At 42.1% G+C, this 16,458-nt stretch overlaps 1 protein-coding gene across 1 annotated transcript in view; it reads left to right on the top strand.

Annotated features, from left to right (window-relative positions):
- The window catches only part of ITPRID1 (ITPR interacting domain containing 1), a 69,876-nt gene extending 54,422 nt beyond the window's left edge, over positions 1-15,454 (top strand). The window contains 8 exon segments of the mRNA XM_065883562.1: positions 7,906-8,017; positions 8,065-8,203; positions 8,289-8,446; positions 8,481-8,754; positions 13,677-13,828; positions 14,575-14,686; positions 15,156-15,192; positions 15,195-15,454. Of these exon segments, the coding sequence (XP_065739634.1) occupies positions 7,906-8,017; positions 8,065-8,203; positions 8,289-8,446; positions 8,481-8,754; positions 13,677-13,828; positions 14,575-14,686; positions 15,156-15,192; positions 15,195-15,454 (1,244 nt within the window).
- The last annotated feature ends 1,004 nt before the right edge of the window (positions 15,455-16,458 follow it).

Raw genomic sequence — 16,458 nt, forward strand, 5'->3', positions numbered from 1 at the left:
GAAATTAAAAGCTTCATATAAATTGGTATCACAAAATTTGTAATCCACCTATTGCCTCAAATGGTCATGGCGACATTGTTCATTTAGCCCTGGAAACTTCTATTCTCCTATTTTCAAATATGAGAAAAGCACCGGTTCCGAATGAAAAATTTTCATTACATTCTTGCCGAATGATGAATGCAGGTTTACAATTCAAAATTGGCTCTGTGCCCCCTCTTTTTTTCTCAAGAATATCTAATAAACAAGTATCTGTGTAGACAAAGAAGATATGTGTATTGAAACAATATAATCTTTATAGATTCATATAAGTGTTCTGTTTCAGAAATAATTTAATTGATTAAAATTACCTTGTTTCATTCCAAGATTCTTCATGATCAATCCCCTGATTACTTTATGCCACTTAGCTCCAGGCACACTGGCCTCTTCTCCTTATGGGTAGAAACATAGCTTCTGGGGGGAAGAGGGAGCACAGAAACATAAGTCACTCCCTCTGATTACTCTAAAATGTCCTTTTCAACTATTGTTTAGGTAGTGTGTTACATGACAGCTTCTAAAAAAAAAATGGTATGAAAAGATGCCAGAAAAAGCCATGTGAATTATGTGTATTTTAAAATATGGTCAGACCATGAGACCAATAGAGAAGGTTTTTCACACTCACCTCTCAGCAGAAACCAGAGGATAAGAGCACATCAGTTTCATTTTAAAGTAGATATTTTGCAACTCAAGAATTTTATACCTTTTTAGGTTGTCATATAATTGTGAAGCAACATTTCAGATAAGCAAACTCTCAGGAAGTAGAGCACTCACATTTTCTTTCTCAAAGATGTACACCAGTCTACTGAATGAGGAAAACCTGTTTAAGAGGATGAGCAAGGCAAAGTAGAAGGAAGTGTAAATTATACAGACGTAATCCAAATGTCATGAAAATTCTTAAAAAGAAGGCACATGAAAAAAATAATTTAACAACAACATTCTAGATCTAAAATCCTAGATCATATCAAAGAAAGCTGAATGCAGAAGAAAATAAAATTATCAACAAATACTGATTAATTGGGCAGTCAATAGACATGTATAATTCTTGATGTTGAAAATCGCAGTGCGAAATATGTTTGAACTTTTTAAGTTACCACTAATTAAATTTAAAAACACACTATATGCCTTATGAATTACCAGAGGAAAAAAGCAACCTAAGAAAATAGAGTCCACCTGGCAAAAGAATAATCATTGAAAATTAATCATACTAATGATACTAAAAAATATTGAGTGCCAGGCACTAGGCTAAGTGTTTTACATTATCTCCTTTAATCCTCGATTAAGTCTGAGATAGTTATTTATGATGCAGTCCGAAATCAGGTCAGCTTAAATGTGAAGTTATGGTCTTTATTAATACAATAAGAATAGCAAATAGATTATAACTTATGTCCCAATTCTCACTGATTAGTATTAGCCTTTGGTAATGTTGAACTGATAAATATTCTGAGGCTGAATCCCAGCTCAGCAGAAAAGACCAGCATGGACTATTAGTGATGCCTATTTTTTAAAAAAGAGGGCTTCCCTGGTGGCACAGTGGTTGGGAGTCCACCTGCCGATGCAGGGGACACTGGTTCATGCCCCGGTCTGGGAAGATCCCACGTGCCACAAAGCGGCTGGGCCCGTGAGCCATGGCCACTGAGCCTGCACGTCCAGAGCCTGTGCTCCGCAACGGGAGAGGCCACATCAGGGAGAGGCCCGCGTACCGTGAAAAAAAAAAAAAGAGAGAGAGAAGATTTGCATCAAGTATGCCATATGCTTACTACATCAATCACAATTATAAAAGTAGATAACATAAAATTACGAACAATAAGACCAAGATCATATTTTATGAAAATGGTTATAGATATAATAAATGGATCTAACAAAGTAAAAGACTCAAAGGTTTTAAATAAAACCTTTTAAAAATTTTAAAATATTTAAAATAAAGAATCACAGAAAAGTTAAAAGAAAAATGAACAGGCAAAATATACCAAAAAGTATGCTAAAGTAAACAAAAAGAAAACAGGAATTCCAACGTTATTATTATTAGATAGAGTAGAATTCAAGAAAAAAGTACATACAAAAATTTATGAAATCAAGCCAAAGCTATGACAAGAGGCAGAAACTTAGTCTTTGTTCTTTTTAGAGACTATAGAATGAAAAAAAAATGATTTATTTGACTGACAACATTAGAAAATAAGTAAGAAAAAGAAAGTATTCCCATTAATTCAAGAAGTAGGAATCCAAAAATGTCAATAACTATTGTAGAAATTAAAAGTTGTCAAAGAATTTCATCTTTTAAGATGCACCACAATCAGTGGTTTTATGGCTGAGCACTTTAAAAAGTTCAAGGACAGGCTTCCCTGGTGGCGCAGTGGTTGAGAGTCTGCCTGCTAATGCAGGGGACACGGGTTCGAGCCCTGGTCTGGGAGGATACCACAGGCCGCGGAACAACTGGGCCCGTGAGCCACAGCTGCTGAGCCTGCGCGTCTGGAGCCTGTGCTCTGCAACAAGAGAGGCCGCGATAGTGACAGGCCCGCGCACCGTGATGAAGAGTGGCCCCCACTTGCCACAACTAGAGAAAGCCCTCGCACAAAAACGAAGACTCAACACAGCAAAATAAATAAATTAATTAACAAACTCCTACTTCCAACATCTTCTTAAAAAAAAAAAGTTTAAGGACGTGATACTAGCTAAGTTTTCTACACTGCTTGAGAGCATAGGAAAAAAAAGAGAAACCTATCTACTTATTTTTCTATACAAGTAGCACGATCATTATATCAAAATCTGAAAAAGAAATTCATGTGCTTACAAATACACACATATGAACACACACACAAATTATAAGGAATTTTTGATAGAGAAAAATTCACAATATATTATGTGAAAAGAAGCAGAATATATATTGTGTATGTTAGGATGATTATTTTATAAAACATACATATACATGTGCACAAAGAAAATGTACTGGATTGAAGTAGATATATATTATAGTAACTTTCCTGTATGGTTAGATTATACGTAATTTTTATTTTCTTTTTTATGTTTTTTCACTTTGCAAATTTTTTTCACTGCTATGTATTACTTCTATAATGCTAAAAAATAACTAATGGTATTAAGCCAAAAAGAAGCTGATTTTAGAGATGCAGCTATTTTTTTTGTAATGATGAAGGAAGATTATTCTGACTAAAGAACAAAGGAGAAATTGCTAAACCTGGACTAAAAAACAAAAAAAAAGAGGGAGGGGGTGAGGGAGAGGGAGGGGAGTAGGAGGAAAAAGGAAAAGTAAGGATTCCCAGGTTGTAAGAAAGAGATTGAACAAAAATGTCAGCAGGGTGCTAATGGAAGTTATCAAATTCTTATGTAGAAATCTTTATGGGATAGAAACTCCTCTGCTTCCAGCCTGCTGGCATAGAAGGAAAAATTAAATCTCTTCAGGTGTACCCGCCACAATCACGAATATTGTCAGCCTTTCTTGAGTTCTAGAATCCAGTCAAGATAAAATATAAGCTGTGTGAGCCCAGGTACTTTTGTTGCTGTGTCCATGGAGTTTCTGGAGCAGTGCAGGGCCCTGCAAGGCCAGTGAACATGCGTTCAATGGAAGAAGGGGGGTTTGCAGTAGAGCACCCTGCCCAGCTCTGTCTCATGGCCTGTTCTCTTCAGAATATGAACTGTGACTTGGCCCACAGCAAGAATGTGTTTCAAAGCCATAGATAACACAAATAGCTTTCAGAATGGAGGTCAAAATCATCCCTGACTGGATGAAAACATGGTCCCAAGCTAGCTAGGTCAATCTTGTGAGAATACAAAATAGAGACTGATCTCAGTACAACCCAACACTGCAAACACAGCCTCTGACTAGACTAAACTTAGGCTGTGTGTACAGAAGAGAAATACAGAGAAGAAGGAAGAAGGCAGTCCTGCTCCACTCCATGCTGGTCAGACCATGTCCCAGTCACGGAATCGAATTCTGGGCGCCCAGTTTTACAGTAAACATTATTAAGTGCTTATTCCAAAATATAAAACACAAACGGCCTGGAGACCCTGCCCTCTGAGGGCTGATTTAAGGGGATCTGGGGAGATTTAAGGTGAGGAGAAAAGGCCTGGAGAGTACAAGAGAGCTTTCCGGGGGAAAATGGGTTAGACACATCCAGTATTACTCCACGGAGTGAAGTGTGAGCAACAGATGGAAAGTACTGAAGTAGATTTGGCTCAATATGAAAAGGCATTTTCTAAAAGGTATGATACCCTCTGAGTACACAAGAGTAGGTCTCTGTCACCACAAGGGGGCAAGCACCAGCTAGATGACCATCTATAAGGAATGTTCTAGAAGGTACTCCTGCACTGGATGGTAGGATGCACCATGCAGGCTTCCAACATGGGGGACTGACTGGCCCATAGAGAGGTTTTATTTGTTCTACAAATGATTTTTTTTTTTTTTTTTTTTTTGCAGTACGCGGGCCTCTCACTGTTGTGGCCTCTCCCGTTGCGGAGCACAGGCTCCGGACGCACAGCCTCAGCGGCCACGGCACACGGGCCCGGCCGCTCCACGGCATGTGGGATCTTCCCTGACCGGGGCACGAACCCGCCGTGTCCCCTGCATTGGCAGACAGACTCTGAACCACTGAGCCACCAGGGAAGCCCTACAAATGAATTTTTTTAAAATGCCTTTAGGGGAACACACACTCTGGAGTCCAAACTATTCACATCTCTCCCTATCGTCTTGAATCTCGCTGCTTCACATATCTATGCGACCTGCCCAGCTCCTAAAGGCATTCGAGTTGGCATAATCTGTAATGTCCAGTCCAATTTGAAGATAATTTGCCCCTGAGATGTAACTTCACCACGGAGCTGTCACAGAATTTTCTGCCATTGGAGGATGGAAGAGAGAAGAACTTGGCAAAGAGGTAGAGTAGAATAGCTCAGGGAAGATGGGAACCCCAAACAGCCTAAGGTTGAACCATTTCTTTTTTTCTGCACAACTCCAGCATACATCACACCCTTAAAGATTCCTTTTCTTTTTCTCCCTCCCCTCATTTATGTTTCCATTCCACAGGCTTTTTTTTTTTCCTGAGCCTCTAGGAACTCAGACTACATTAAGTAAAAACTTTCCACTTAGGATTCAGAGCTTTTATCACTAACTCAGCTCAGAAGAGCAACCCTTCAGGTTGACTTCTCTTACTGCTTTCAGCCATTCCAGAGACTTGTCAGAGCCCTGCCTCCTCTGTGCTGTGGTTGGTGTAATGCTGCCACCTGGTGACTGTTTGGACGAAGTGCCTGCAGCATCACTCCTCCCAGGCAGAAATGTTTCACACCCGTGAGATGGTGAAGCAAACCTTCCCGGGGCAGGGTCTACCTAATTGGGAGGGTAAAATCTTAACTCTGTGAGGACAGTCCTGTGCTAGGAAAGGTAATTTCTAGTAAATATTAATATTAATAATGACACTCATTAATGATATTTAATAACATTAGTAATGATTGAATTCTGAAAGATAATATAATATTAAGATGATGTTCTGCAGTAAAAATGTATATACAATTACATCATCTTTTCCACGTACATAAATTCTTCACGTATGTATTATTGGATATTATCCTCTTCGCAACCCCACAAACAATATCATCGGCATATTTATTCTTTTCCCCATGAGGAAACAGACACAGAGAGTGTAAGTGGCATGCCCAAGACCACACAACTAGTAAGTAGGAGCGTCAGGGGGCTTCCCTGGTGGCGCAGTGGTTGAGAGTCCGCCTGCTGATGCAGGGGACATGGGTTCGTGCCCCGGTCCGGGAGGATCCCACATGCCGCGGAGCGGCTGGGCCCGTGAGCCATGGCCGCTGAGCCTGCGCGTCCGGAGCCTGTGCTCCGCAAAGGGAGAGGCCACAACAGTGAGAGGCCCGCGTACCGCAAAAAAAAAAAAAAAAAAAAAGTAGGAGCGTCAGAATCTTAACTCCAGATTTTCTAGATGACTCAGCTATGGGAGCAAACTGGATCTTAGTAGCATACATTATAGAGAGATTAACCCCCCACCCCGAGCTACAGGATTGGCAGAATGAGGGAATCAGCAGTCTAAGGGGCATGACAGACTCACGAGGGGATTCGTGGTGGTTTGGTCCAGGATCCACCCAGTAGGCAAGGGTTTGAATAATAAGATATAGCTAGGGGAAAGGGACTGGTAGGGGTAAGGGGTAAGGTAGGGGTAAGCCAAGGCCCCAATCTAGTGGAGTAAGGAAGAGCTATGGCTCCTTGTGCATATTAAGTGCATAGGGAAAATCCCATTGGAGGTGACGAGGCTTCTGAAGTTCTACCTGTCTTGGCCCCAATAGTTTCAGGAACTGGGTTGGGTTGGCCTGGGGGTGCAGGTACTAAGTCCATTACTCTTGCCAGAGGCCATATCATCTTCCCCTAAGTCATGCCAACCTTCATATTACATATTAGATGTGAGGGTGTGGGAGTGCTAAACGATGCACATTTGTATTTGTCTATTTGCTTAATCATCTATCATAGCCATCCTGGACTAGGCAATTTCTCATCCTTTGTATCATGTAATTCCTACAACCCTAAGAGAATGGTTAGAATTTGCAAACCCGGGACTTCCCTGGTGGCACAGTGATTAAGAATCTGCCTGCCAATGCAGGGGACACGGATTCGAGCCCTGGTCTGGGAAGATCCCACATACCACGGAGCAACTAAGCCCGTGTGCCACAACTACTGAGCCTGAGCTCTAGAGCCCGTGCTCCGAAACAAGAGAAGCCACCACAATAAGTCTGTGCACCGCAAAGAAAAGCAGCCCCTGCTCACCGCAACTAGAGAAAGCCTGCGCACAGTAACGAAGACCCAGCGCAGCCCAAAATTAATTAATTATTTTAAAAAGAGAATTTGCAAACTCAATTTTGAGAGTTTATTATCGAGTTGTCAAAAAGGTGGTTTATAGGCAGGAAAGATTTTTAGCCTCCTGAAGAAATGAAACCATCTGTAAATTGAACCACATTTTCCTGGCGACTTGCTCAAAATGATTCCGATGCATGTATTTGGCTTCTAAAACACAAGATAAATAAGGCTCTACTCCTGAGAGAAATATGCCCAATTCCACCATTTGATCTCACCATCAAAGAGAAGTTTTCATAATCTGGTTTCTTCACAAATTCACTTAAATGAGTTTCAGAGGTTATTTCTGTTTATTTTTGGTTTTTTTGTGCTTTACAAAGTACAGTTAACTAAAGGTAACAGTTATAATATAACTATATCCCTTTTAGAGGAAATCACTCTCTCTACTTTTTAGGGACCCTTTATGTTGGTGGTTGTTTATTTTCATTTGGACCAGACTGACTTGAACCTACCAGCATACGAATAAATGGGCTTTAACCGATAATTTTGTTCTAGTGCTCTAATGTATAATTTCATTCCAGAGTTATAAGAAAGGGAATAGCAACCATTTTATATGAAGCTTACATTCCAGAATAGTAATTGCTTAGACATTATCTGGAAATTGTAAAGAATAATGATGTACTGGGAGTCCTTCACAGCTTGTGACACAAATCTTGCACCAAAACAAATATAGAAAAAGTGAGAGGTTGCGAAGTCTGTTTTGTCCATCTTCAGCGAGTTTCAACCCTTCTGTTGAATCTTTGGGTCTCCTAATGTTTACATAGCATGGTGGAAGGGGAATGTAACATTCTGTCCATTGCAGTACATATACACAGATGTATAAATTGTGGTGTTTATTGTTTTCTTAGTGTGGCATTTAAGGCATATGCATTCCCTTCTGGATTTTCTTCCCCTTAGTGAAGATGCATCTCACAATCAGATTGTTATTTCGTTTTAAGAGATGTTCATTCCCCTTCCTTTGTTTCATGTTTTATTCCTTGTAACAGGAAACCAGTGACTGACTCAATTTTACACTGATTGCCCTCTGGGTCTTATGGTGATGCACATCACAGAAGTGAAGGATGGGTTCCTGAGGCCTGAGCGAGCTGGGGCTGTTCCCAATAGGAACAGAAGGCGGTAAACTCTGTCCTGATATTAACAACGCCTTACTGATGCAAAAAAAGTGTCCCACAGCACGTCCCCAAGCCCAGTGAAGCCATGCCCTATACAGGCGACCTTGTCCAAACATCTGGAAGGTCCATTCCCCATCTAGATTACGTGGCTGGCGATACTCCCAAGTGGGGCCAAGGTGTAGTGCTTCGGGTCAAATACCACCTAGGGCAGAATCTGAGATGGGAAACCTTCCTCCAGATGCTAACGTAAATGCTCCAAGTCTGTGACCATCCAGATGTTCTGCAAACTGGCATCAGCTGCTCAGAGTGCTGTGGTCTTGGGAATGGATTCTAGAGAAGCAACTTTAGAATGCACTACGTGTGACCCTATTACCACAGCAGAACCAGGACTGGGAACAGAAGCAAGACAGTTCAATGATGTTTCTGTTCAGACTTAACACACGTGAGCCTAGGCCCTGGCATTGCTGTTCAGCTCCAAGTAACAAGGCCCAGCCCCTCACCAAATCTGTCTCTGCAGACACATGTTTCCCTGGTATCTACCCAGGGGACACCTGCCAAGCTGTGCCTGCCCACTGTGTTGGCTGCTGTCACTGCCATCTCCCCTGCCACGTGGCGAGGCAAAGCCCCAGCTTTGTGTCTTCAGCCTGTAGGCCCTGTTCATACTCACATAACCATCTGGAAGTCCAGTTCAGGAAGGCTTTGAACGTCCTTCAGGACACCACAGTGAGGGAGCTGTATTCTGTCAGTATTTACCTCTGCAAAGATGGAGAAGCAGACACAGCAACGATAAATACCTCAGGGATAAAGTTCAGCCTTCCCTTCCGAATGTGAGCTCTCGGGACATACCTTTCCATTTCAAATCATGACTAATATTTGTAGACTGTTTTATTATTTAAAATACATTCTCACAAATTTCTTCGTATTTGATACTTCCAATCACCTTATGAAGGAAGGAAGGCAAATTTTATTATCCACCCCCATTTTACAGAGGGGTATAGAACAGTACATTCATATGTAAGGTTCTAAGCATCAATGCGTCTGTATCTCCCTTCAGTTCAGTCTAACTGAAAATTCTGTCTCATATTCACTTAGCTGTATATCTTGCACAAGCCATTTCATCTCTCTGAGCCTAGTTCCTGCTTTGTAAAATAGGGAGACTATTCATGTCATCGATGCAGGATCGTTTTCGGATTAAATGAGAGAATCGGTGGTTACCGATTTTTGTTACTATTTTATTATTGTTCAGGTCTTAAATATAGAACTTCTCATGTCAAATAGAGGAACATTTGGTCTTCCTTTGCTGAGCTTGTTTAAAAGTGAACATTGAGGTTACTGAGGACTGAAGGACCCCCAACCCTGTTCAGCTCCTGGTAAATCAACAAGCATTTAGTGAGTCCTTCCAATGAACCCTCTTCAGCAGTTCTCAAGGTCAGAAATAATCTAGACTATCAAGGCTAGCCATTGATTTAAAAAATTAAAGAGTATCAAACATGAAACTACATGTATAGACAGGGTGGAAAAACAAGGTAGCACATATAACGTAGGACTATAGCTGTTCAAAGGAGAATGAAAGGCAACTACGACCTCCTGGGTGCCTACTATTTGGTGCCTTCTGTGTTACCTTCCCATTCTGTTAATTCCACAAATATTTACTGAGTGCTATACAAAGCACTTTATTTATGCTGTGTCAAATAACCCCCATTTTCATCCATGCCATAAATGTGCCAAGTCCTCCCTCTTTCACAGATGAGGAAACAAGAACTGAGAGAGTTTAATTTTCCAACTTCTCACAACTCCTAAGTCCAGAGTCACATTCAAGCTTAGCTGACACCAAATCCTTGGCCAATCCACTCTAAAGATGTGTCCAACTTTAAGATATCTAAATCTATGTAAGTGTAATAGTAACATGAGAAAGTGATTATTTGAAAGATAAGGCAAATTACTGCATGGTCCTTCAAGCTATAGAAATCTATACAAATGTAATATAAATATAGAAAGTGATTATATGAAAGATAAAATAAGGGTTGAACTAGTAAAAGAAGGTGTTGAGATCAATTCTAGGTATAATATTATGCTAAGTTTCAGTGAGAGAAAAGAATAAAAGCTAACGTATAGCTGGGGTCCTTTGGAGTAAAAAGACCGAGGTTCAAATCCTGGAGAATGGTAGGAGTCATCATCATCATTGATGTTAGTTGAGAGATTGTAAATGCAGTGGTTTTCAATTGGGGGTAATTTTACCCCAGCCATGGTGACATTTGGCAATGTTTGGAGACATGTTCGGTTGTCATAACTGGGGTAGGTGCTATTGGCATTTAGTGGGTGGAGGTCAGGGATGGTGCTAAACATCCTACAATACATAGGACATCCCTCACAACAAAGGATTATCTGACCTAAAATGTCAACAATGTCAACGTTGAAAAACTCAGCTCTAAGGGAATAAACATCTACTTGACCATATAGTTCATGAAGGCAAATGTTAGGGATGAAAGACAGCTGGAGAAGGTGACACCTTAAGAGGCTATAAGGGGAAAAATATTAAATCCTACAGTTAGGTACTCCAGTTTCCATGATGAAAACCAGATTATTGATCTAACATATCCTGAAAAAATATTATTTTTCTAATTTACATTTTTAAGATAAATTTCATAAGGAAATATAAATTAAACCATAGTTGGTTTTATATTTTGTTTAAAATAATAAAGTATAAAAAACCAAAACTGTGTTTAAAACTTCAGAAGAAAGTCACGGAGAGGGTGTGCTCTCGTGGGTTATCTATGATAATGGTTTGCTGATATGATTAATTTCTTATAAATAAGTGATTTCTTCACAATAATTTGTTAATTCGAAATAAAATCTTTCCAGAAAAGAAAATGAGTTGTATATGAAATAAGAGTTTTGGATATTAGAAGATCCATCTATAATGTTTATTATTTAGATTTAAAGAAAAAGAAAATCATACAAATTTTAAAAAGTAATATGAGCCGGGCTTCCCTGGTGGCGCAGTGGTTGAGAGTCCGCCTGTCGACGCAGGGGACACGGGTTCGTGCCCCGGTCCTGGAGGATCCCACATGCTGCGGAGCGGCTGGGCCCGTGAGCCATGACCGCTGAGCCTGCGTGTCCGGAGCCTGTGCTCCACAATGGGAGAGGCCACAACAGTTAGAGGCCCATGTACCACAAAAAAAAAAAAAAAAAAAAAAGTGAAGGGTCAATATTGTTGCTCTTACTATTGAAGATAAAGTTTGTTTTAAGGCCCAGGTTGGGTCAGTAGAGTAGACCTTGCATTGTATTTGAGTTATAACCTAGCCCTTATATTGGAAAAAAAAGAGTTCAAAACAGCCTCTTTTTTTGTTTGCTTGCCTAAGGTCTCCTTTTTTCTGAAACTTCTGTATCTGTTCTAAAGCAGAAATGTATTGATAGTTTCAGTGTTTCCAAGTGACCGGGAGATGGCAGCATTTCAGAATCTTCCACATCGCTCCCTTCACAGGGAGCTATACACCGTCAGTTATTCCTAAATCCCAGCCCTCATGCCTTCCAATCACAAAGGGTTATCCCAAAATAGCTAGATGAAGCATAAATTTCAACGTTTATAACGTTCAGCCTACTTGAGCACCATATTTCCATGGCCCTGGCCTCACAGTCCCTAGAACTTGGTCACCTTGTAAGAATCTACTAAGACCAATCGGCTCATTCCTTAGGGACAAATAACTTCTCCGTATGACTAGCTACACTGTAGTCCCTGCTGTGACTCAGCTAGACCTTGAGAAGAAAAGAAATGAATCAGGAGAATTGGGTTTGAAATCTACCATGTTTTGACCTGGGACAAGTTAGTTAACTCTTTGTGTCAGAACGCTTATCTATTAAAAGAAGTCCTCCATGGTCTGTATGATCTTTTCTAGTTTTTTTTTTTTTTTTTTTTTTGCGGTACGCGGGCCTCTCACTGCTGTGGCCTCTCCCGTTGCGGAGCACAGGCTCCGGACGCGCAGGCTCAGCGACCATGGCTCACGGGCCCAGCCGCTCCGCGGCATGCGGGATCCTCCCAGACCGGGGCACGAACCCACGTCCCCTGCATCGGCAGGAGGATTCTCAACCACTGCGCCACCAGGGAAGCCCTTTTCTAGTTTTAAGAACCATAACTGTAGTCACCTTTCAAGCACTCTTGCCGACATCAATAACCTTCAAATACTCCTCTAACTGGCTCAAATGCACTCACACCAAAGCAACAATAATTGGAGAGTTTTGCTCTGTAAAATGTTGTTCATGTATAAAAATGAGGATAGAATCAAAACCGAACTCTCAAAGCAAAATGATGGAGAGTTTCAATATCAAAATATCACTCAGGACAGTATTTCCATTATGACAATACCAGTAAAAATAGCCACCTGGTTGCCAAGAGCATGGCCATGTGGTTTGGGGGTGAAAGGTAAGAAATCTGGGACTTCCTAGAAAAAGGGGTGGGAGGAATTAACATAGCTGAAAGGCTGGTCTCCACTGAAGGAGGAAGAAGAAGAAAAGGTTAAAAGCGGCCTGCCATTGAAATTTTTCCTTAAAAAAAAGAGTTTCCCAGAAGCCCCACTCCACCATCTCCACTTCCATCTCATTGCCATCCTATCTGCAAGGGATACTGGGAAATGTAGGTTTTTAGTTAGATGCTCAGTGCCCCTAAGATATTAGAATTCCGTAATTATGAATACAGGAGGGAGAGATGGTGAGTAGGCAACGACCAGACACTACACACTAATCAGGGAGGAGTTTAAAATGGAGAACCTGGTAGATCTAGCATTAGGGTCCAGCTAGCATTAATATTACTCAAAGTCAGATGGGTAGAGATTCTGGGGTTCTGGATCATGGATCTATTCAAAGCATGATCCAACCAGGGCTAGAAAACAAAGAGGATAGCTGGTAAGAACTCAGCAAATCAGCAGAGTTGGTGGCTGCAAGAAGATATTTAAATAAGGAAACCAAGGCAACAGCATCATCATACAGAGAAAGTAAGATTTAAAGATGGATTCACATCAGGAACAATGGGGCGCAGGATTGGAAGGACAGAGTTCAATTTTCGACTCCAGTCCATGGAGGATGGGATGCCTAATCTATGCCTACCTCACTCTGAATGGGCTTGTCGGCTGGGTGGGGCTGATCCTACCGATTTCAACCACCAGAGACTGTGGTTAAGCAAAGCTAAGGCTAATAAAACTTATTCTAAGCAGACTTTCTCTAATCAAATACGTACCATCCGAACAAACGTGTTCAGTGTTACTGAGATTCAGAGTGAGGCCGTACTCAGCACCAAAGTGAAACAAGATTAAACAAAACTCAACAATTCTAAGCACAGGCTCGCACTATTCTGGCCCTTCCCTCCTCCTCTCCTGTCTACATCCTTGCACCCTACCTCCCGCTAGTCTTCCAGAGCGCCTTCTTGTCTCTGGGACATAATGTCTCCAAGGGCCATCCAACAATGGCTGCCCTCCTGTCCCAGCCACATACTGCCTCTACTTGCTTGACGAAGCCAAAGGCTGGGCTTTCCCTAGTCTCTTTCTGACACATTAGCAGCAGGGCTTCGTCGCGAACAGGTAAGCCCAGGTGGGAAGGCAGGTGCCACTGTGGTGAACTCTTGCAGTGATTCAGAAAGACCTTCCTTCTCAGCTCTTTCTAATTGTTCTCAGTGCACAGTCCCTGAGATGGAAACAATGAGGACGGTGTGCCAGAGTTTCCGGAAGCATTTAGAAGAAATTGAGCAGCAACTTAGAGAACAACAGGCACTCTTTTCCAGGGGCATGTCAGAGGAGAAAAGATAATTATCTAAGGGAGCCATAAAGTAAGTACCAGCCCACACATCTGGAGCAAGAAAAGGTATTCAGGGCAGGACAGACGAGCACCACCGAGCAGGGCTAACGAGAAATTGACCAGCTTTCCCTTTGCTTTCCTGTTCCCATTCTTACTTTCTCAGTGGGAGTCTGTGAGAGCCATTTGCAGGATAGCAACACTTTAACTCTTCAAGGCCAGGGCTATTTGAGGTCAGAAAATAGGCAGCAGCTGGGAAGAGGGGGCTAGCCAGCAGGGCATCTTTAATCAACGTGAACGGGGCTCACGCAAATACGAATATTGGCGGTTGTTAGAGTTTTGGAAATCTGCACTATTTTCACATAGATTAAAAGTATTTGTCCCAAAAGTGGATTAGTCATTGCCTGGGGCTGGGAGTAGGAATAGGGATTAATTTCTAAAGGAGTACAAGGTTTCTTACTGGTGAGATGGAAGTGTTCCAAAATTGAATGGTGGTGGTAGTTACACACTTGGCAGATTTACTAACAATCATTGAATTGTACTCTTAGAATAGGTAAACTTTATGGTATGTAAATTATTCTGCAACAGAGTTGTTTAAAAAAAAGAAAAAAGGAAACCTGCCCTCCTAATAAACGTAGGCCTGCAACTGATACAAATAAAGATGGTGACTGTCTCTTTTAAGACCTGTCAAAGGAGTGACCTACATTTTGAGAGGGACAATGGAAGATTGCACCCGGAGGTGCTTGTGAAATTTGGTTGTTTTCTATTATTTACCTGCAGGGAGGAGGCTGAACAACTGCAAACTTTACTCGAAGCCCTGCAGCAGTAGTTGGAGGAGCTAGAGTTTCAACTGGGAGACCAGGCTCAGCAAATTCAAGAAGGGATGCAATCGGTACTGGCGATGGGGTATGGGGTTTCACTAGATCCTGCCCATCATAGCAGGGGTGCGTTAAGTGAGAAACCTGATTGTACAGTCATTCCAGATTCTAAGATTAGGTGCCAACACGTTCATTTTAAGTATAAAGAAATTGAAGCCCAGAAAAGCACATTGGTTTGCTCAAGGCTACACAGCTAGCTGATGGTGATTCAGGACTAGAACTTGGGTCACCTCACCCTCATGCCAATCTTTTCCTCTGCCCTGTAAACAAGAGATAAGTATTAGTAGCCCATTTTCCAAATGAGGACAAGAAATATGGCTTTTGACCTAATATGGGCTAAGGCACTGCCAGGATCTGTTGCCATCGCACAGAGCCCAGTCTGGATAATTCACACCCATCGGTGTCTTTCCCACCAGTCTGAGTTAGCTGCTTGGCGTAAATATGGAAAGTTGTCCACACTTTTTGTTCCTGTTTTCCTTTTAGTAGCTTGAGCTTCTCACAGGGAAACCACCTGAACACTACTGCATCAGTATAAGTGGACCGAAGAAAAGAATGGCCAGACTTCATGTGCTAAGATCCACCCCTCCATGGCCCCTGGGGCTGCCTTTCCTCCCAGTGATGGCCAGCGGGCTCCATGCTGCAGTGTGACCCATTTAGCTGCCTTTCCTCCATCCACCTTGGGGAGAAGCACCAGGACGTCTCCTCCAGTTTTGGCAGAATCAGATCCGGCCTCTCTGTCAAATTGTCCTGTTGGAGAAAAGGATACAGATGTCTTCCTCTAGATCAGGGGATGTTTGTTGACCTTTCTACAAAATGTAAAAGCACATTCTAGCCAGAGCAAGACTATCTAGGACTTCCCTGGTGGCACAGTGGTTGAGAGTCCACCTGCCGATGCAGGGGACACGGGTTCGTGCCCCGGTCCGGGAGGATCCCACATGCCGCAGAGTGGCTGGGCCTGTGAGCCATGGCCACTGAGTCTGCGCATCCGGAGCCTGTGCTCCACAATGGGAGAGGCCACAACTGTGAGTACAGCAAAAAAAAAAAAAAAAAAAAAAAAAAACAAGAATATCTAAATTTTCCCCAAGGAGAAGTGTGTATCAATCCTTCCTCAGCTGTTTTTTTAATATTCTACGCTATGGTTAAACCTGGGAGGAATAGTTTAATACTCATTTGATACAGAATAAGTGAGCACCTACTATGTGCCAGGCATAGGGTGCAGTGGCCAAGATGTATATAATATATATCCCTCAAGGTATATATGGTGTACAGTCTTTGCCCTGCTGAAACATACAGTCTGTTGGGGGAGACAGTATGTAAACACATAAATAGGTATGAATTTGAAAACTGTGAAAGGGCTTTGAAGGAAATAACAGGGTTTTATGAAAGAGAGAATAACAGGGAGGCTGATTTAGGTCAGGGTATCAGAAGGGCCTGGTTGAAGGAGTGACAACAGAAGGAGGAAGGAAGATCCAGGCCTGAGAGGTAGCAGACTGTCCAAAAGCCTTGAGTTGGTCAGCAAGCCAGACTTATTGAAGAAGCACTCACTAGGTGTCAGCAGCTCCACTCGTGCTGGAGACAGAGCTGTGAATGAGACAGAGCTCCTACTCAACAAAGCATCGGACGAAGAGTGAGAAACAACCACCGCACCAACAAACAAGTATATAAGATCACGTCAGTTCCTCACCGTGGCCATTTAAAGCAGAAGGGGGCTTCCCTGGTGGTGCAGTGGTTAAGAACCCGCCTGCCAATGCAAGGGACACGGGTTTGAGCCCTGGCCTGGGAAGAT

This window comes from Phocoena phocoena, chromosome 9 (genome assembly GCF_963924675.1).
Source record: "Phocoena phocoena chromosome 9, mPhoPho1.1, whole genome shotgun sequence".
Taxonomy (NCBI): domain Eukaryota; kingdom Metazoa; phylum Chordata; class Mammalia; order Artiodactyla; family Phocoenidae; genus Phocoena; species Phocoena phocoena.